Here is a 21,327-nt window from a genome sequence, read left to right on the forward strand (position 1 = left end):
GAAGCTGGGTTTTGTGATTAGAACCTGTAAGAAGGCAAGTTTTGAAACTAAGTATCATGATCAATGGGATACCAGTAATGCAATTGTTCTTTCATGGCTTATGAACACAGTAGCTCCTAATCTCTTAAGTGGCATTGTCTATGCGTCAGATGCATCACATGTTTGGGAAGATCTGCAGGAACGATTTGACAAGGTCAATCGTATGAGAATCTACCAAATACACAGAGAAATTGCTATAATTGCACAGGGGATCGATACTGTTTCAGTTTACTTTACAAATATAAAGGAATTATGGGATGAGTATGATGTAATGGTGATATTTCCAAGTTGCGAGTGCCCAAAGTCGAAAGATTATGTCGAGCATTTGCGACAACAATGATTGATTCAATTTCTTGGAGGTCTAAATGAGGCACATTCTCAGTCGAGGAGGCAGATCCTTATGAAAACTTCTAAGGCAACTCTCAATCAGGCATATGCAATGATAGTGGAGGAGAAGAGTCAAAGTTCTGATGTGGATCGTAATACCTTAGGATTGAAAGCTGTATCTGAAGGAAATGATATCACAGCACTATTGACTGCTGCGAAAACTTTTCCAAAACCTCGATACAAGAATCCTAATGCCTTTTGTGATCACTGCAAGACGAAAGGTCACACGAAGAGTGATTGTTTTCAGCTAGTAGGATATCCTCTTTGGTTTAAAGAAAAGAAGAAATAGGGATACAATGTGCAGTATAATGGATCTGCTTCACCTCATACTCCACCCGTGTTTAATCCTGAGTATGGTGGTCATAATGCAGGGCATATGCCTACACCTCTGTATGGCAATTTATCCTTTACTCACAATCATAATACTGCAGGTGATATTGGCAGATCTGTTGGGGGCAATAGTCACATAGGAACTCACACTCATGGCACTGTTGGTTTTCATGGATCTTCTGCATCTATAACTCCAGGATCTGGTGTTTTTACTCGAGCATCTGCAGATATGTGCATTCCTGGATATGGAAATACAGGCACTCATGGTCATGGAGTTGGTGGAATAAATATGGCTTTCACAGGAGCTCACTCATCTGATACTGTAGGTATTGTCAATTGCTCTGTAGTACATAATTCACCTGGTTCTAGGTGGATAGTAGACACATGGGCCATTAATCACATGACATCTACTCCCACTTTGCTTTGTGAAACTCAATGTTTACCTTCAAATGAGCTCAACAAAGTTCACCTGCCTAATGGTCAACAAGTACCAATTGCTCTTACTGGGAAATCTAGACTCATGCAGGGAGACATATCTCATGTTTTGTATATTCCTGATTTTAACTACAACTTGTTATCAGTTTCTAAACTGACTAGAGAACTACAATGTTGTATGGTGTTTTATCCTGATCATTGCCTACTGCAAGACCTTCACACTGGGGAGGTGAAGGGGGCTGGTAGTCTGGAGAATAGTTTATACTATTGGCCACAAAATGATATTTTCATTATTGCTCCTTCAACTGCTTTAAGCGTGGTGGATATTGTTGATCTGTGGCATAGAAGACTAGGACATATTCCTCACAAGGTTCTTCAGCAAATGCATATACCACATGTATCAATTACTTCCAAATTACCTTCTTGTCCTGTTTGTCCATTGGCAACACAAACTAGATTGCCTTTTCCTCAAAGTACTAGTAGGTCTAATAAAGTGTTTGAGTTGTTTCATGGAGATGTTTGGGGTCCATACAGAACCCCCACTTATGATGGCAATAGATATTTTCTTACTTTAGTAGATGATTGTAGTAGGATGGTGTGGATATTTCTTCTCAAGTAGAAAAGTGATGTGTTCTTTGTACTGAAGGATTTTCTGACTCTAATAAACAGGTAGTTTGATGGCTTTATCAGAGTTTTCAGAAGTGATAATGGTTATGAATTATTTAACTTTCATTGTCATGAATTGTTCAGATCTGCAGGCATTATTAATCAAAGCTCTTGTGCTTATACCCCTCAACAGAATGGGGTTGTAGAGAGGAGACATAGGCAGATTCTAGAGGTTGCTCGAGCCATTAGGTTTCAAGCAAATTTACCTATCAGATTCTGGGGTCTCTTTGTACAGAATGTTGTTTACTTAATCAATAGACTGCCATCTACTGCTCTTGCAGGGAAATCTCCATTTGCTGCATTTTTTGGAAGGAAACCTTGTTTGAAACATCTCAGGGTTGTTGGCTACTTATGCTATGCTGTTAATCATAGTACCAATGGTGACAAGTTTGATCATAGGTTTATTAAATCAGTGTTTGTGGGATATTCTACTACACAAAAGGGGTATAAACTATATAATCTGTCCACCAAGTCCTTTTTTGTTAGCAGGGATATCATTTTTAGAGAGAATGAATATCCTTTCAAGTTTACTCTGACTGAGATTCTTGAACCCTGTCTAAATAATCCTCCTGACATGTTTGTTTATGATGATCAGAATACTTCTATTTTATTACCAGATATTCCTGTTGCACCACTTGAATTGCCTCATATACCCAATGTTCAGCCTCATATACCCACTGTTCAACCTCCACTTTCTTTACCTTCTGAGGATCTTATTCCTCCTAACAATGAGCCAAGTCTTAGAAGGTCGGGTAGATCCTCTAAACAACATGGTTGGCTACATGGTTTTGTCCATACTGTTGCTAGTTTTCCTTCACATCCTGTCCCTTGTTCTACTGTTCATCATATGTCCACTTATATGTCTTATGCATCCATATCCCCTGTTTATTTTCAGTCCTTGTGCAATTTCTCTGCTATACGAGAACCTACTTCTTATGACGAGGCCATGCAAAACCCACAGTGGATTTAAGCCATGGATCAAGAACTGCAGGCTCTTCATGACAATCACACTTGGGAATTGGTTACACTGCCTCCTGGAAAGAAGGTTATACGGTGTAAGTGGGTCTATAAAGTCAAGTTTAATGCTCAAGGAGAGGTTGAGAGGTATAAAGCTCGACTGATAGCTAAGGGTTACACCCAGCAAGGGGGCTTGGATTACCAAGAAACATTTTCTCCGGTTGTCAAGATGGTTACTGTGAGGGTGGTTCTTTCTTTGGCTGCTATGCATGGGTGACATTTACATCAGATGAATGTGTTTAATGCATTTCTGCAAAGTGATTTAGTGGAAGATGTGTATATGGTTCCTCCACCTGGTCTACTTAGCCAAGGGGAGTCTCCTTCAGCTTGTAAGCTTAGGAAGTCACTTTATGGCTTAAAACAAACATCTCGTCAATGGAACTTAAAGCTCTATGAAGCTCTTCTAAGTTCAGGTTTTCTGCAAAGTCATCATGACTACTCCTTGTTCAGCAAAAGTTCTGGTTCTGATTTAGTTCCCATCCTCGTTTATGTGGATGATCTTTTTATCACTGGTTCATGTTCTCAGTTAGTTCTTGCTACCAAGATGATGCTTCAGACTCATTTCAAGATCAAGGACTTGGGGGAGATGAGATAATTCTTTGGTCTTGAAATTGCCAGGAACAAGGAGGGTATCATGGTAAGTCAAAGAAAGTTTGCCTTAGATCTTATCTCAGACTTTGGTCTTGCAGGGACCAAACCAGTTAGTACTCGTTTGGAGGTTAATCAAAGGTTCACTAGTCAGGAGTTTGACATGCATTTGAAACCTCAGGAAACACATGAAGTTATGATACTCAGTGATCCCTCAGGCTATCAGAAACTGGTTGATAAGTTAATTTACCTCACCATGACAAGGCTGGATATCAACTATGCAGTACAGAATCTTAGCCAATTTATGCACAAACCAAAGAAATCTCACATGGAGGGTGCATTAAGGGTGGTCAGATATTTGAAGAATGCACCAGGTTTAGGAATTATGTTATCATCCAAAGCCTCCAAGCAACTCTCAGTTTATTGTGATGCTGACTGGGCCACTTGTCCTATGACAAGGAAGTCTGCGAGTGGTTTTGTAGTAAAGATTGGAGACTCTTTGATTTCATGGAAGTTGAAGAAACAAAACACAGTGTCAATGAGTTCGGCTGAAGCAGAATATAGAAGCATGGCTAATGCAGTGGTAGAAATTGTATGGTTAATAGGTTTGTACAAAGAGTTGAAAGTGGAATTGGAATTGCCAGTAAGGCTATTTTGTGATAGTAAAGCAACACTTCAAATTGCTGCTAATCATATATACCATGAAAAGACGAAACATATAGAGATTGATTGTCATTTCATTCGAGAAAAGATACAGGAGGGCCTTATTCAAACAGATCATGTACCTTCAAAAATGCAACTGGCAGATGTACTGACAAAGAGTTTGGGAAGAACTCAACACGATTTTTTATTGTCCAAGCTTGGTGTATATAATCTGTTTGCACCGTACAGCTTGAGGGGGAGTATTGAAGACACTACAATTAGTTAGCTAGCTAGTAATTAGCTAAATTAGTTAGTTAGTTGTAGATTAGCTGACGTGGCAGAGTAGTTAGTTATAACTAACTTGATCAGTGGTGTGAAGAAAAGTACATGTATATATATTCTCTAGAATACTCTGTAACCAATTCATTCAATACAATACACAATTTTATTCTTTACTGTTGATCTTCTTCCTCTTAGACTCACAGAACCTCCATTGGAGGACTTAACATGTTTGGATATCTTATATTGCAGTATGTTTTTCTTAGACATGAAAATCTCACATCACAAGTAATCAAAATTATCAAAATTTCTTCAATTCTTATACAATTAAACCATAGTTCATAAACAAGATATCAGAATACCATAATGAGGTTCACATTGATAAATCACATATCTCCATATTTTATTTATAAATAAATATTTGTGATTACAAACTTTCAAAGACACGTAATCTTATAAATGATGCTCTGCCACATAGGGATATGACTTGTAGACTGAATATCCCATTAATGATATTACAAAAAATATCAATTTTATTGTGATTAATTACATTAGATTAGATGTCGATTGAAGGAGACAATGAGATATTACTGGGACATATTCATGGATTGCCTTGCTAATTATTGGATTTGCATAATTGATCATGTGATCTTAACCGTACGAACACTTTGTTTGGTAAGTGAAATGTTTTCTCTTTGTCACATTTACACATCAAATCATATATTTTTTCTATTCTTTTCATTCGTTTAATCCTTTATAACGAGTCATAAAATTTTAAATGTAAAATTTGACTCTTAAGATCCAATATTTTAAATTTTGCAAATAAAGACTGATTATGCTTTGCGTGAAGAGATTATTCATACCATGTGAAATAATTATATTAAAGAATAACTAAATATTACTATTGTTGACTGGTAAATTTTTATAAATTTGTGTGTATATGAAAGTTTGTAATCTCAAACATTTATTTATAAAATGAACACGAAGATATGTAATTTATCGATGCGGTGCTTTAGAATATTTAGATATCTTGTTTATGAACCACAATTTGCTCCATTCTATAGGGTTTTATTTTAATTAAGAAAATTTTAATAGTTTTCACATGTTTTTAGGGTTTATATGTTTATGCGGAAAAATTACAACTTAAAAAAATTTAAATTGCATGTTCAAACAAAACTTAACTTTATATCAGTTTAATGAGCTCCGAAAGTAATCCTTGAGGAGGGAAAAATGGATATGGAATGTGGCTATAAATTGTCTTGCAACAAAACGAGTGGCCTGTGGGATATCATGTTACCTGGCAGTGTCAAATTTATTATGCTTTTTATGACATAATTGGTAGAATATTAGGATACCATATACGAAAAATATAAACTTATATTATACCCCTGAAAAAAATGATTAGTTTATTCGATTTTAGAAAAAAATTTCCATCACTTATTTATTACTGAAAATATTGAACAATAAGAATTAAAACTACAAAATTTAAAAGGGATAGATTAGGGAAAATTACACGACTTAAGATAACACAATCTCTAAAATCCTTTTCTATTTGAATTAATTACCAAAATCTCTTTTTTCCTTCTCTCTCTTAACATCATACATCACTCTACGACCTCTATCAGATACATAATACATTATAACTTTGTTATGTTCAATGTATTTAGTACAAATATTATTTTTGATACATAGCCCCAATTTTACAAAATCAATATGAATCTGATTTATAGTTATGTATGTGATACGTAACTTATGTATCGTTTGCTATGTATTAGGAGAAAGAGCAATGTATCCACGAGTGCTGATATTATAATGGAAAAATTACTTATATACACACATTTACTTACCTTAATATCCATTTATCCCTACCTTTTTTAAAAAAATAAAAAATCCCTTAATTCCCCCAATTCATAAAATCTTCTGGATACATAAATATTTCACTCATATTTTCAGCCTACACCCACATTTCCCACTCCCATTTCATTCCTCCATTTTATCCCTAAATTCTCTTCACTTCTTTAGCAGTTACAAATTTCAAATTCATTTTAATTTTCAGAAAGTGTCAATCTCAAGTTTATCAATTAATCTATTATTTTTGAATTTAAAATCTTTTCTATTTCCAATTAATGATTTCAAATTATTCAAGAGGTAGAGTTTTTTCCATCACTTCAATTTTTGATTTCTTTCTTTTATAATTATTTTTTATTTTTTTCATATTAAAAAATAAAAATAAAATTACCTCCGCCCCTGCCCTCATTGAAATCTTATTGAACCTTTGCAATTTTAGTTAATCATATTGTCGTTGAAAAAAATTCTTGAAAAATATTTATTTTCTTTTTCTACTATTGAAAAACGTCCAAAAAAAATGAAGAAAAAAGTTGGATTTGCCATAACACGGCCATCACTATCAAAGATACAAATTTTTAATGTATCTCTTTTATTTTGAGTCTTAAATTAGTCTTTGTTAGTGTTATCATTGATATGGTACATCACTACTATAATAATCTTTGTTTTATGCAATGTCTAATGTTCATATTTAAGGTATTGATACATAACTCTAATGTTGTTGAATCTTTGATTAGTGTTTATCATGTTCAATAGAAATGTACTTGATACATAACTTTGTGTTATTTATCACACATACAAAAAGAAACTGTTTTGAAACAATTACATGTATAATGTATTTTTTTCATTTTAAAATATAGTATTTCTCAAACAAAATAAGATACATAAATAATAATGTATCATGCATTAATTTTTTAGTTATGATACGTAAATTTGAATTTATACTAAATGTATCTGATACATAACAATTACCAAATAATAATGTATCGATTTCAAACCTAAAATCTTATGGGCAACACTTTCTTATTTAATGTATCTAGTAGAAATACAACACTTATCAATTTAAATTGAAAGAATCTTCATGATGTATCTTCTCAAAATTTTCGATAATTTTGAATCAAAATTGAAAGAATCTTCAATGAACTAGGAGAATAATTTTGAAACTCAAAATTTTCAACAATTTTGAATCAAAACGGAAAGGGTCTTCAATGAACTGGAGAAGAATTTTGAATCTCAAAATTTTCGACAATCTTGAATCAAAATCGAAAGAATATTCGATGAACTTGAAGATTCACAAAAGAAATCGTTTGTCCAACAATAATTTCATCACTTTTGTATCCTTCATAACTCACCTCGCTTATCCAAAATTTCGACAAAAGTTTTTATGAAACAGAGAGAACGATGAACAAGAAGAAGAAATTTAATTTTTGAATTTTTTGGTTTGTTACACTATAGGATTTTGAATTCTTGACAATAATTTGGAATGGAATAACCTAGTTTATGGGATCTTAATTTGATTTTCAGCTCTTTTTTTTCCCTTAATTAGTGCAACAAATGGATACTATGAGATCTTAATTTGATTTTTCACTTTTTTTTTTCCTTAATAAGTGCAACAGATTGATACATATTGTATCAACAATAATGTATCCGGATCCTTAATTATGTATCCGAAATGCCTAAAAAATATAGAATTTATGTAATTACAAAAATAATAGGGATAGAAGGTAATTTACGTTTTACACTATGATATTTATGTAAGTTATACTTATATAATTAGGGAAACTATCGAGATTAAGATGAGCCCATTGGCCTCTTTGTCAAACCCAAACCCATTAGTCTATATATATGATGAGCCCATTAGTCTCTTTGTCAAACCCAAACCCAAACCCGAAGGTTGTTTCTCTTCCCGCTCAATCGCCCAACTTTCAAATTTCTGCACACTTTTTATATTTCCCAGAAATTTCTGCTTACTTAGAACTGCAGTGACAAGACATTTGCAACATTACAATTGTAAGCTTCAAAATTGGCATATCATCATGACTTCACGATCAGGTATAGGGCAAAAATCTCTTCATTCTACGATAATTTTTCATCAAGATTCGGTTCTTAGGGTACTAATACGGTGGAATTTGAAACGCAGTTGATTTGTGGGCAGAACTCATAGCTGCTGAACAAGAACACTTTGATCGTCCCTCTCAACAAATTCAAGAACCAAATATTGCTGTTGTATATCGGCGGCAAAAGCCCCATAGTATTACCCCAAAAGATGCCGAAGGGTTCTCTATTTTTCCCATTCTCAAGAATTCTGTTTTGTTGGTTTGGTGGTTCGTTGAAGGTTTTGAACTTCTTACTTTGATTTGTTTTCAGGAGGCAATCGACTTCGAATTCGGGTAATGAAAATCGACTGAGTTTTCTACCTGTTAAACGAATCAGTTGGAATCGTTCCCTTTCCACCAGGTTTTGCCTTTTGCCCTAATTTATATTTGCCCCTCTAAATTTCTCATTGACAACCCTTCTTTTACAAAATTGGTATCAAGATCAGTCTTATTGGATATACTTAAAAGGATTATGTCTGTAGTGGATAGGGATGCTGTTGACTTGCATGCTAAGCTTATCAAGATAATTGTATCCATTCAGGCAAAAGTTTTCTTGATTTTCTTGTGACTAATTTATTACAATTTTTAATACATTAATTAGCTCACCTATTCAAACAATGATATTCTATAATTTCTTAATTAAGGGGAAGCTACAAAAAAGTAAATCCACCGATTAATGCCAGAAGTATTAAGATCAAGGTTAATACTCTAATAAGAAAACCAACAAAAGGGAAGAAGAATTTGTAAAATCATTTGTCAAGCATTAATCTAAACGATCAACTTTGTTTTTTTTTTTAAGAGTCTGTTCTTGGGATGAAATAACATGGACTCTTTTAGTATAGCAGACCCACAACTGCCCCCTTCCCACCTGAAAAAGAACAAAAAGGAGACTAGAAAGACGAGAGAAAAACAGAAATTTGTAGCTATGTCAGCAAGGTTCTCAAATAAGGATGCTTATGCACTGTGGCCCTATATAGTGTTTTACATGCATATAACTTATCCCCTCCTAAGAAGTTGCTAGTCTTTCCAGTTGCTGCAAAACTCACTATCAGCTGATTTGTTATGAGCAATTTTCTTTAACTTTTTGATCAATGTAAATAATCTAGTGTCCACTAAGCTTCTGAGTTTCTAAATCTTGCCATGTTTTTGTGTAATATGACGACAAACAATCAGCACTTTTGAGGAATGTTTCCTGTATGAAGCTAAAGGCTGTGTAAGTTTCATATATTATTTTAGCAGAGCCCTTGCCTCCAGCATAGCGTCCAGGCAGATAGAAAATGTATAATATATCTTTAATGTTCTTTTTATGTAGTAATAAAGCTTTTCTGATAGGCTAATTCAACTAGAAACGAGCTCTTTCATAATTGAGACTTCAATAGGTGTTTGAGAATGGGATTCTAGAAAATGTAAGCTCACTGGCAGAAACATATTGCCAGAACAATACAAAGTTACCTAAACAAGATGTTTTTGTCTCTTGCAAAGAAAAGTTGTTGTAACTCCCGTTAGCTATTCTCATTACTTCCACTTGTCTTTCGTAACAAGAGTTTTTCCCTTTATTTTGTTGACAGGGGGAGAACCAGTATTGCTGCTGTATGTGCCGAAATACATCCTCAACAAAGGAAGCCTGGTCGAAAAGCAAAACCACCTCTTCCAAGGGTAATTTGTTTAAAGACTTTCCAAACTCTCACAAATCCATGTTTTACTTGTTTTGTTTTTTTTACCAAAGGCATCAGCTAGCTAATATTTTGATTATCATAAAAAATTACATGTCTGGTATTTCTAATTCTTCATACTTTGTAGGGTAAAAAGGTTGAAGCTCCGAACTATGAAAAGGAGCGAGCATATTTTCAAGAAGTTGATGATTTTGAACTAATGGTGGAAAGCCCCTCCCCAAACAAATGCAGTACATGGACTGTGGGCATCCAAACTGATGACGTCGTTATATCACGCCTGTCCTCAGTACTACAGAAATGGTTGATTTCTAAGAAACTTAACGATTCCTATGCACCTCCCGCTTCATTATCGAAGATATTAGAAACCCCAGCTTCACGCAAAGAATCTGCTATCAGATTTATTTATGGATCCTCAACTGCGAAAACCCCAGAAAAAACATCATTGCGAATTCCCTCTGGTTTGTACTCCAGCCAGAATAAACGCATTGGTTTTACAATTGAAGATGTGTCCAGAGAGCAGCCTTTATCAGAAAAAGGCATTGGAGAAATATGTCCCATGGATGAGGAAGGTTGCGAAGATATCGATGTAGCTGTTAGTAAACTTTCTCTGACTTCCAGGCCTTCTTCAGTGGATGGTCACACTTGGGATCCATTTTTGGCTCTATTGGCAGCATGTGGACAGTCTGCCCCTTTAACATTATTGGAGATATTATCAAAGTATTGGTGCGGCTCCTATGACCCTTCCACTTCTGTTCTACTTTGTATAATCGAGTATCATCTTAGTCATATCTTTCTTCTTAGTCAAACTTTTACTGTCTTTTTGGTACTTGTGGAGCAGTGAGGTTAACTGAATTTTTTGTTTTAGCTGATACAATGATCACCAATACTGTTAACTCTTCCTTTTGAAAAACTTTAACCAGGAATTACACAAATAATTTATAGTAGCAAGAATGATGTTGTCACCTTGGTACTCTTAAGAATGCAAATCTGCCTGAGGCTGCTTAATCCTAAACCTCCTTTTTTTTATTCCTTTGGTAAGAATGCTCTTGAAATTGTGCTTTTGAACCATGTACACAAGACAGATGAATATCGACGTGGATTCCCTTGACTGTACTTAGGGCTCTCTTTTGGTGCGCATGATCCTTAGCTTTGAACTACATCTGAATGGTTGTTTAGTTAATACTAGGTAAAAGTTGACCTTATCAATCAGTATCCATTCACTTTCACGAAAAAATCAATTTCATATTTTTGTTGGCAGTAGACTTAATTCAGTCTGATCTTGCTTTAATCTTAACTTCTCAAAGCATCTAATTTTGCAAAATTGTACTCAGTGAGACGCAAACAATTGCCAAGGTTGGAGAAGGCACATTTGGGGAGGCATTTAAGGTTGGCGAAAATGTCTGCAAAATTGTCCCATTCGATGGAGATTTCCGAGTAAATGGAGAATTACAAAAGGTATCCCGTTCAATTAATTTCTTGTGCAATTGAATAGGCTCCAATTCCATTAAATTGAAATATGACCTAAGTAACTTGCATCAGCAAACTTAAGTTAGTGTAGTGGATGATCATAGGATCAACAAACTGATCTTCTGAAAATATTTAAGTCACTCTGATTTGGAATCTGTGTACTGATACATTTCAGAAATCAGAAGAGCTACTTGAGGAAGTCATACTCTCTGGCACCCTTAATAGCTTAAGAGCTCATGAGGGTCATCTCCTGAACTCCTGTTCCACCTTTATACAGACAATGGAGTAAGTTTCACATATTAGTCTTAAAGCAAATTTGCAACTTTTTGGTCTTCTTCTGAACCTCTGTTTCAAGACAAAAGCTATGTTTAGGAACGTCTAAAGGTCTTATCTGATCAATCTTCCTGTTTGGTTTAAACTTATGTGTAACCTCAGAATCTGTTCATGTGAACTACTACCTCAGCTACCTAATGAGAAACAGTTTTGTAGAAACCTTATCAGTAATAAGTCTTGAAATAGGCATCCTTATATAACTGTCACCTCTAATGACTGATGAAATTGAAGCTTCTCCTGCATGCTGTTATTTGCACTCTCCATTGTATACTATTTCTTAGAATAAGAGAAAACTAATCGTTGACCACTTGTGTACAATTGGTTTTACCTGTCTGCAGCATGAGGGTGTGCCAAGGCCATTATGATGCATCCCTATTAAAAGCATGGGAAGACTGGGATGGGAAGCATGGTTCAGAAAATGACCATCCTAAGGAATTTCCAGAAAAGCAGGTTCCTAGCAAAGCAAATTTACTTCTTCTTTCCTAATTGCCAATAGTTGCCTCCCATTGTTCATCTGTTGTTTGAGTGGATTTGTGTGTAGATAGATTGGTACTTTTGTTGCAGCTAGAGGAAATTACTTCGAGAATTTTTAAGTGTCACTAACTAAACCATTACATACCTTCTAGTGCTATGTTGTGTTCGTTCAAGAACATGGAGGAAAAGATCTTGAAAGTTTTGTGCTGTTAAACTTTGACGAAGCCAGGAGTTTATTGTCCCAGGCAAGTGATTTAATATTTTTCTTTTGGCATTGTCAACCTAATATCTCATTCATTATCTTGACTGCAAAATCTGAATTCCAGGTAACTCTTGCTTTGGCTGTAACTGAGGCTGCATATGAATTTGAGCATCGCGATTTGCACTGGTTCGTTTTTCCATGCCATGATTTGTTTCAACATGTTTTACAATCTAGAGTGGGACAATGCTTTTCTGTGCGTAACAATTTTCCTATAACAGGGGAAATATTCTACTAAGTCGGAAAGGGTTAGATACAGTGCAATTTACTCTTGAGGGAAATGAAATACACGTCAGAACATATGGATTATTGGTTTCAATAATTGACTTCACTCTTTCCAGGATAAATACAGGTGTTCACCCTTTCTGTTTCTCCCTTCACAATCCTGTACTTGATTGGTTTGAGATTCTTATCCCTGTAAATACATACTGATCACAGGCGAAGACATACTTTTTCTGGACCTGTCATCAGACCCCGAACTCTTTGAAGGTCCAAAAGGAGATAAACAGGTATGAAGCCAAAGAAGTCCCATGTATCTCAGGTGTTTTGATACATATTTGTATTTCATAATTTTTTGGCATGTTTGCAGTCTGATACATACAGGAAAATGAGAGATGTCACAGGCGAATTTTGGGAAGGAAGGTATAAATACTAGCCCCTTCACTTGCAAGTAACAAATTGTTTCAGAGGTAGCAAATTGCCTTTGCCTTTCGCTTTGGCGTAACAAATTGTGGATTCTTCAGTCTAAAACTGTGTTCGGACGTTGGATGTTTGGAATTCACCACTAAATTAACATCCTATTTTGTGTAACCTGCTATCAGAGAATTTGAATTGAACCAAAATTACAACGGTGTAAGTTCTTTTGTCTCTGTAATCAGCTAGCTTTTGCTATGACCACTGGCACACACTAAAGTTGTCCGATTTTCTAAATTACATAAAGTTGGAAACCATCAGAGCGGAAGGGTTTCCTGTTTAATGGTGTTTCATGTCTTACTATCCATGGAAATTCTGGTCCAGATTCAGAAGCACAAATCCATAAAAAGTTCTAGTACCATAGCATTTGTATGCGTTAAGAGTTTAGACTGCCAACGAAGGGTCATGCTTGTTTTTGTCATAACACTGTGGTCTGTTTTTTTGTTATAACACTGATAAATGAAGTAGCTTTTCATTATGGTGTGGCTGAATTTGAGACCTCTAAGCTCTCTAGCAGCTAAGAAGTATCTTTGTCACGCAAAATCACGAAGGCTGTAGTGACTGGATTATTTGTCTACAGATACTGACCTTTTTGCTTTTTATTTATTTGTGGCGACAGTTTCCCCAAGACAAATGTGCTATGGCTACAATACTTGGTTGACATACTGCTGCTAAAGAAATCATACGTGAGTATTCTACAGCAACGTTGATTCCATATTATCCGTTTATACCACCTCATTGAAACTGTATAGTATTATGGATGGGGTATGTCCTCATTCTATGCAATTGGCTTTCTTTTCCTAATATATGCTGCTATGTTTGGCTGCTATATGTGCGTGTAGTTGCTGTAATTTCAGCTGCATGCAGTTTGACATTCTATTAGTTGATTTTGACCATGTAGTTCTATCCTCTTCAAAACAGAAAAATGAAAAACAAAATCAAACAAATTGGTTAATCTCCTTCTATTACTATCATTTGTCTGATATCTGATAATTGGGGATGCAAATCAAGCTCATAAAATATTCTTTTTGGTTCAAAGTTAAGTGGCCTAACTCTTTGAAACTGTTGCAGGAAAGCAGCTCCAAAGATGAGAGGGAGCTACGTTCTCTGAAAAAGCGTCTGAATAGCTATGGTTCCGCAAGAGAAGCAACATCGGATGCTTTCTTTTCTGACTTAATCATTAACCTCCAGCATTGATTGGCAAAAATCCCTCAAGAAACTAAGATATTTGCTGTGACTATGCTATTCTTCCAGGAATCTGAAAGTGCACTTTCTATATGAGGTTTTTGTATCAAGAAACCAACTTGGTTTCCCATGACAAAGCACTAGAAACAGGAATGTCGCTTCCTTTCCTTTACTTCTTGTCTTCATTTATTTAAATTTTTTTCTGTATCATATTTTGGATTATAAATGTAATGTTAGTAGTTGGGATATGATAAGCATATATGTGTGCTTGCCAAATTTGTCAAACTATCTAAACCTTGATGGCATAGTTATTTGCTAGACACTATTGTTATCAAAAGAAGAAAAACCATTTCCCTTTAGCATCTGCAGTGACCAGCCAAACATCAACTGTACCAAATTATCAACTTAATTAGTAACCTTTCTATCCACTAAACCATAAACTCCTCGTGCTGTGTTCCAGAAGAAGTGGACATACAGCTCATGTAGTCGTAGACAATGCCTATCATCTTTTCCCCCCAAAACTTTAGTGGTTCTAACATATATTTTATTAATGCCTGTGTGCTTGACAAGAAATCTATTGTAATTCTTCTCTTTATGGCAAATTGTATCAGCAGTCACAAAGTTCAAACTTGAAATTTATAAATCACTAACAATTTTATAACTGCACACTTATCTTGACTTTACCCTTATCTATAACACAAACACTTATATCACTTATCTCGAAATTTTCTTTAATTGACTATAACACTTGTGCCGATCTATTGGTTACAATATCAAATTGGAAAGCAATACAAAGAAAAAGCAAGTAGAATGTTTGTATTGGTTGTTGCTTTTTTATCTTTCCTTTTTGTAAAAAGAGTGAACAGAGAAATTTGTTTATTGAATTTAGATGGGCTGATCAAATCTTTTCAGCTGTCGGATGACTCAGATTACATATTAGCTCACATGGGAATGGATCCCTTTGATTTGACATAATACATTTTAAAGGATTCAAGTTTTCTATGCAAAATTCATATTTTAATATCCAAACAACTTGAGCAAAAAGAGAAGCCGAACCTTTGTTGATGATGGTTGCATGATCATAAAGCATCTTCTTTTTTTTTGTTAAAGGAAACCCAACCCAGCACATGTATTTCTGGACTATAAATTATAGTCCAATGAACCTAAAGCAAATGCACTAATTCTTGATTATCATATTTTATTTCTTTCACATAGGCATAAAAAATAAATTAGTTAATATATAGGAGGAGAGAATGACCTTATAATTGTTTGATGCTCTTAAGCCTGCCTCATGCTATAGCTAATTTTGAACTTCACTTTTCCCCTATAGAATTAGTAGGATGAAAACGAGATCCAAGTGGTCCAAAATTGACTTTGGTTCGCCAAAAGGCCTCATCTCTAAAAGCCTAGCTCACGAAGTCTAGCGGTAGGGTTCCAATCCTCTCTTTGTTAGTGATGGAAATTTTTTGGTCAGATTTTCTGAGATTAGTTCCTCTACTAAAGTAGGTCCCCATTGCCTAACTTCTCTCACTTTCAGTGCTTATCTACAACTATAAAGAGGTGATCCTAACTTCGGTCAGTAAGTCTTTTATATAACATGATGCTGACCAACTAAGGGTGCCGCGAGATGGTTCACATTTCATCATTTTTAATAAAAAAAAATCAGGTTGAAACTTGGGAAATATGCATAAAACTTTTTGGTGATGACTGATGAGTGCTTTACCCCTTTAGTGGTAATGTCCTACACGAATCTAAATTAATGGGGTCGATAAGCTTCGAATAACGCATATACATGATTAAACCAAAAAAAATATAAGATGGTGCTGCTTAATGTTTGGTGCACTTTTGTGTGGATAAATGTTTAATAAGTAACTGTATATGAGGAGAAATTGAAAAACATAGTCGTTTGCTTTGCCAAGAAAAGGACTAACAGATAAAAAGGCAAACAGAAAGTGTCAGCAGCTCCACTTCCTCCAAAACATAAATCTGATATTATCTTTGACCATTTTAAAATTAAAATAAAATTGACATTTCATAGCCACCTCTTTTTCTTTTTTTATTTGCATGTAATTTAACTTTTCCTTTTGCAAAGCAGAATGTGGATTTTGAGGTGATCAAAATGAATCTGGACAGGGGCATCCCACGATACTATTGTACATAGCCTCCTTTATGTAGACTTGGACTACAGTTTATCCTAACTTGCTTCTTGTTTTTGTTAACGACCAAGATAACTTCAAGGGGTATTCAAGTACATTTTAAAATATAATATGCTAATATTGTGTTGAAAAATAATGTAAAATAAACATGAATTCGACACTAGGATTTAAGGGTGTGGCCTAGTGATCAATAAAATAACTAAGAATCATGAGGTTTCAAATCAAATGAAATTAATTGGCATGTGTACGATTACTACGACTTTCAAGTAAAAGAGGAGAAGGTATCAATAGGAGCAAATTCATGCTTATATTACTCACTATTTATGTCCTGAATTAAAATGAATTTGAAAGAGTAAAGTCTAGTCCTAACGTTTGGATTTAATTCCAAGATGAGAAAATTGATTACACTCTACCCCTTGGTTCTTGGTTTTATCACTCCCTCAATACCAAATGATTGTCCAAATTAAGTTGTTTTTTTACTTTCTAAAAGAGAAACTTTAATTACCCAAAAAAGTATTTTGTCGTCCCCCACTTTTATTTTAAATTTTAAACTATGTTAAAAATCCTTCCTAGATTCAAATATATCTTCCCTTTCAACCCATTTTCAGTCCCATTTCCTTTTTTGTATCTATATCCTACCACTTTGTCACCTTTCCCAACAGTTACAGTTACATTCTAAAATTAGCATTAATTAACTTTCCAGTTTTTAAACTTTTATATATAAATTAAATATATAGTTTCGACCTAACTGATATAAAGTTATTGTCATATGATCAAGATATCATTAATTTGAATTATAAAAACACGTTGAATAAAAATTCATACCTCGATAATCGTATACCAAATAAATGATGCAGTGAATCTGGGGAGAAAGAGTGTGAGTTGCATCAAATTAGAATATCGTGTATCTCCTGGTCTCACTCACTCCCATCCTTTTCTAAACTCTAAAACATAGCTCCACCGACCACTGTCAAGGACCCTCTACCCCACCCCACCCCACCCCTTTAATTTATATATATATATTCCACATAATAATATTTTATGATCCATTTGTCCGCATCTCGATTATTTTATTGTTACAAAAACAAAATGAGGCAGCATAATGATCCTTTGCCCCATTCAAAGATAAGGTTTCCACCCTTTGCTTTCAACATGCATGTAGCATTTGTCTGCAATTTGCCAAGTGTTACTTTTTTTGTTTTAGTATGAACTCAATCTTTCAGAAATTTGAAAAATATTTTATGCTTTACCATAGTAGAGAAGCAAAAAAACTATTTTCAATATTTTCTTCAGCACAAAGTAATCACTTTTTTTTTTCTTCCTATGTTATTATGACATATACACTAGAAAGTTAATATATATTCGTTTCTTTTTAACTTTTATGTCCTACCCCACCATTGTTTATCTCCTACTCATCCCTTCTTCTTTTTCTGCCCCTTTCTCCCTTTTGCTATTTAAATGGTACAACTTTTTTCATTCTATGTTTAAAGAAGCACATTATATACTTAATTCCTATTATAGTTCTATTGGGGTCTCTTTCTCAAGTAACAACACATTGAAGAAAAATGCCCAACACTATAATGACTAGAGGAGCTTCAAAATTCATCTTCTTATTCTTCTTGTTTATTCTTCTTGCCTGCATTTCTGGTAAGTGTAGTTTTTTGTTTTTTTTTTGAGTATTTCCTTATGAATGGGGTTTGAATGTTGGTTAAAAGCAAGATTCTTGTTTTTGCTGATTTTTGTTATTATGTTACTACTGTTTTCTTTGTCCAAGTTTAAGATTTGGAATTTGTAGTATGTTTCTGTTTAGTGTTCCTATATTTTACAAGAATGGGGTCTAGATGTTGGTTAAGCTCAAGTTTCTTGATTTTTGCTGCTGTTTATGTTCAAGATTCTGAAATGCATTTTCCCCATTTTAGCTCTATCATTTTTAGACTAGATCTTTTTCCCCCAGAAAAGATTTGCTTTTTTCCTGTTTTTCAATAGAATCCTTAAGCCCTAGGTTTTCAATATTTGTGTGGAAAGGTGACCTTTGATAAAATGGAGCAAATGGTTTATTTGAGCTTAGTTTACATCATTCACTAGGGTGGTAAAGCAAAGCTTATGCTAGAGATAAGACTGTCATCTTATTCTAGAAATGTTCATGAAGAACTGGGATTTATCATCAGAAAAGACGTTTACGGTCAACTGAGCATGCTAGATTTATCATGTCCACTTGAAAAACGGGGCTGCATTGGTTGAGATTTGATGTTATAAGAGTTGAGAAACGTTTAAGTTAAAATATGGCAAAACAAGTTAAAAATCTAATAATGTTCTTTGCAGGATTATCCCCAGCTAAAAGAATTGAGCACAGAGAGCTTGAAAGGGAAAAGGAACAAAAATATCATATGTTCGGGAAAGGACTGCTTGAGTTGTTACCCATTAGAGCAATTAAACATGACTTGATGGATCCACCAGCAACAACGGGATTTCCTACAACCCCTATAGTAAATCCTGTCACAACTCCATCTAATATGCCTCCAGATAACTCAGCTCCAACAGTTGTTACTGTCCCGTCCACAAATCCTAACCTTGGAATTCCAAATTTTGGGTCTATACCTCCAGCAGCTCCTTCTACGACCCCTGTGACTGACCCGAACCCCAATCCTCCAGTACCACTAACTAATCCAGTTACCACCCCCAGCACAAGTACACCCGTAAGTAATCCTGTAACAACGAACCCAAATCCTGTAGGGGGTGTCCCTGCCACCACCCCGGTAACGCCTCCTGCAACCACAAATGCTCCTGCTACTGGAGGGCAGAGCTGGTGTGTTGCAAAGAATGGAGCTGGAGACACTTCACTTCAGTCGGCGCTTGATTATGCTTGTGGGATGGGAGCAGATTGCTCAGCCATCCAGCAGGGTGGAAGTTGTTATAATCCCAATAGTCTGGAAGGTCATGCATCCTATGCCTTCAATAGCTACTTTCAAAAGAATCCTGCACAAACGAGCTGTGATTTTGGGGGTGCTGCCATGATAACCAACTCAAACCCAAGTAAGCAAAGAAGGATTCTTTATTGACCTACCTTGCCGTTATAAACCAGCATCTTATTGTTTTCTGATCCTTTACATGCTGACATACAGGCAGTGGCTCTTGTGTTTTCCCTGCATCGGGGTCTTCTTTGTCATCGCCTGCAACAACTACCACGCCAATGTCTGGAACTCCAGTTCCAACAACATCCTCATCAACAGGTGCAGCAATACCAGGGTAAGGGGAATTTTCATTCTCTCCATCAATCTAATAATACCCTCTTCGTTGCATTTCCTGTGGTTATGTGTTTCTAGGCAAGGAGTTAAAGAAATGAAAAAAGACCTGCATATAGAAACGTGTCTTTCTTTTTGAATTGTCATATAAAATGGATGAAGTAATCGATATGCTTTTCACTAACTTTGTGAACTGTAATTTTCGCAGCTTAGCACCTCCAACAGTGACGAATGGTAACGACTCTGGTTTTGGAATGATGCCCTCGGGCATCGGTGATAGTATTCCTCCGACTAGTACTACTTCACTGTCCATGTCAAATGAATTGCAACCCCTAGTTGGCTGCATCGTTCTAGTCGCCTCCATCGCGACTAGTAAGCTGGTCTTGGAGTTTTGAGGAAAAGAGAAGCTCAATTGTCAAGTGAGAAACTGGATTTTCGGTTTCAAAACAATGTACAGTTCTCGTGGAGGAAAAAATGGAAGCAGTTAGGAGTATTCTCAGAGGTTTAGACATTACACACCTATACACTGCTTTAGTATAGTTGATATATCCTGCATATCCACTACCTAGATGTAAAATTCATATATTAATTTTAGAGGCCATTATCTATATCTATCACTTTGACGTAGTAATTCTTAATTATCCCATATATGTTCAATTGGCCTGATGTTACACTGCTATATTATATATTTCCCTGCTTATGAAGGATCTTAGATCTCATATCATCAGTTGTAGCTGGTTATTACTTACTATAAATAGACTTAGGTCTATGTTTCCAATTAAATTAAGGTTTGATATGTTGGATAAATATAGATAGTCTGGAGACAGATTTAATTGTCTTATTCATTGTTTGGTTAGTAATTATGAGATAAGTTATATCAAGATTAGTAATTACTACCTGAATAAATATTGAAAAATGACAAAGCTACTTCTGTTCAATTTTTATTTTTTTTCTAATTAAGGTGGCGGTATTTTTGTAATCAAACAATTTCTTCTCAGAAATAATATATAATTAATCTGAGCATTACTTTTTTTCAAATCAAACGACCCCTAAATGCATAAATCATTTTTTTATATGCATGCCTTTTGTTCCTTCATAGGAATTAAGTTGGGTACAGCCATGTAGATCAAAGTCAAAAGCATTTTACAGCCATCAACATCAAAAGAAAAGAAGAGAAATTTTTAGAAGAACATGAAAGGGGCTGACGATGTCCTATTTTTCTATATTTATTTCAGAGTGGTGTATTGATGGTCACTTTAAGTTGATTAATCAATGAGCGCCATGCACTAGCGCAATTACGTGTTTCTTCAACGCCCTACATGATTAATAAACAATGATTTATATTTATAATTTCTATACTCCCTCTTCTCCCATATAATGGCATTATTGGATGGATCATAACCTTAAAAAAAAAAAATTAAAGCCATTAATCAAAGGGCAATTTGTCAATATTACCTTACCAATCCTAATGAGGTAACAAACCTCAATTAACCAACAAGCATGAAGTAAATAAGATTTAAA

At 34.9% G+C, this 21,327-nt stretch overlaps 3 protein-coding genes across 3 annotated transcripts in view; 2 read left to right on the plus strand and 1 right to left on the minus strand.

The window, feature by feature from the left end:
- LOC125815508 (shaggy-related protein kinase NtK-1) overlaps positions 1–21,327 on the minus strand; it is a 177,200-nt gene that overhangs the window by 139,696 nt on the left and 16,177 nt on the right. The gene's annotated exons all lie outside the window — the stretch shown is intronic.
- LOC125815490 (serine/threonine-protein kinase haspin homolog) lies at positions 8,077–14,459 on the plus strand. Its single transcript, XM_049494970.1, has 15 exons — positions 8,077–8,280; positions 8,369–8,504; positions 8,596–8,685; positions 9,893–9,980; positions 10,125–10,720; positions 11,329–11,452; positions 11,640–11,749; positions 12,136–12,247; positions 12,424–12,516; positions 12,598–12,659; positions 12,752–12,882; positions 12,969–13,039; positions 13,120–13,172; positions 13,843–13,909; positions 14,295–14,459. The coding sequence occupies exons 1-15, from the start codon at positions 8,265–8,267 to the stop codon at positions 14,418–14,420; spliced, it is 1,875 nt and encodes a 624-aa protein (XP_049350927.1). The 5' UTR covers positions 8,077–8,264; the 3' UTR covers positions 14,421–14,459.
- LOC125815514 (uncharacterized protein PB18E9.04c) lies at positions 18,001–20,616 on the plus strand. Its single transcript, XM_049495000.1, has 4 exons — positions 18,001–18,211; positions 18,887–19,597; positions 19,687–19,810; positions 20,015–20,616. Exons 1-4 carry the CDS (start codon positions 18,130–18,132, stop codon positions 20,199–20,201), a joined length of 1,104 nt encoding a protein of 367 aa, XP_049350957.1. The 5' UTR covers positions 18,001–18,129; the 3' UTR covers positions 20,202–20,616.

This window comes from Solanum verrucosum, unplaced genomic scaffold (assembly GCF_900185275.1).
Source record: "Solanum verrucosum unplaced genomic scaffold, falcon-dt-bn FXZP01000261.1, whole genome shotgun sequence".
Classification (NCBI taxonomy): Eukaryota; Viridiplantae; Streptophyta; class Magnoliopsida; order Solanales; family Solanaceae; genus Solanum; species Solanum verrucosum.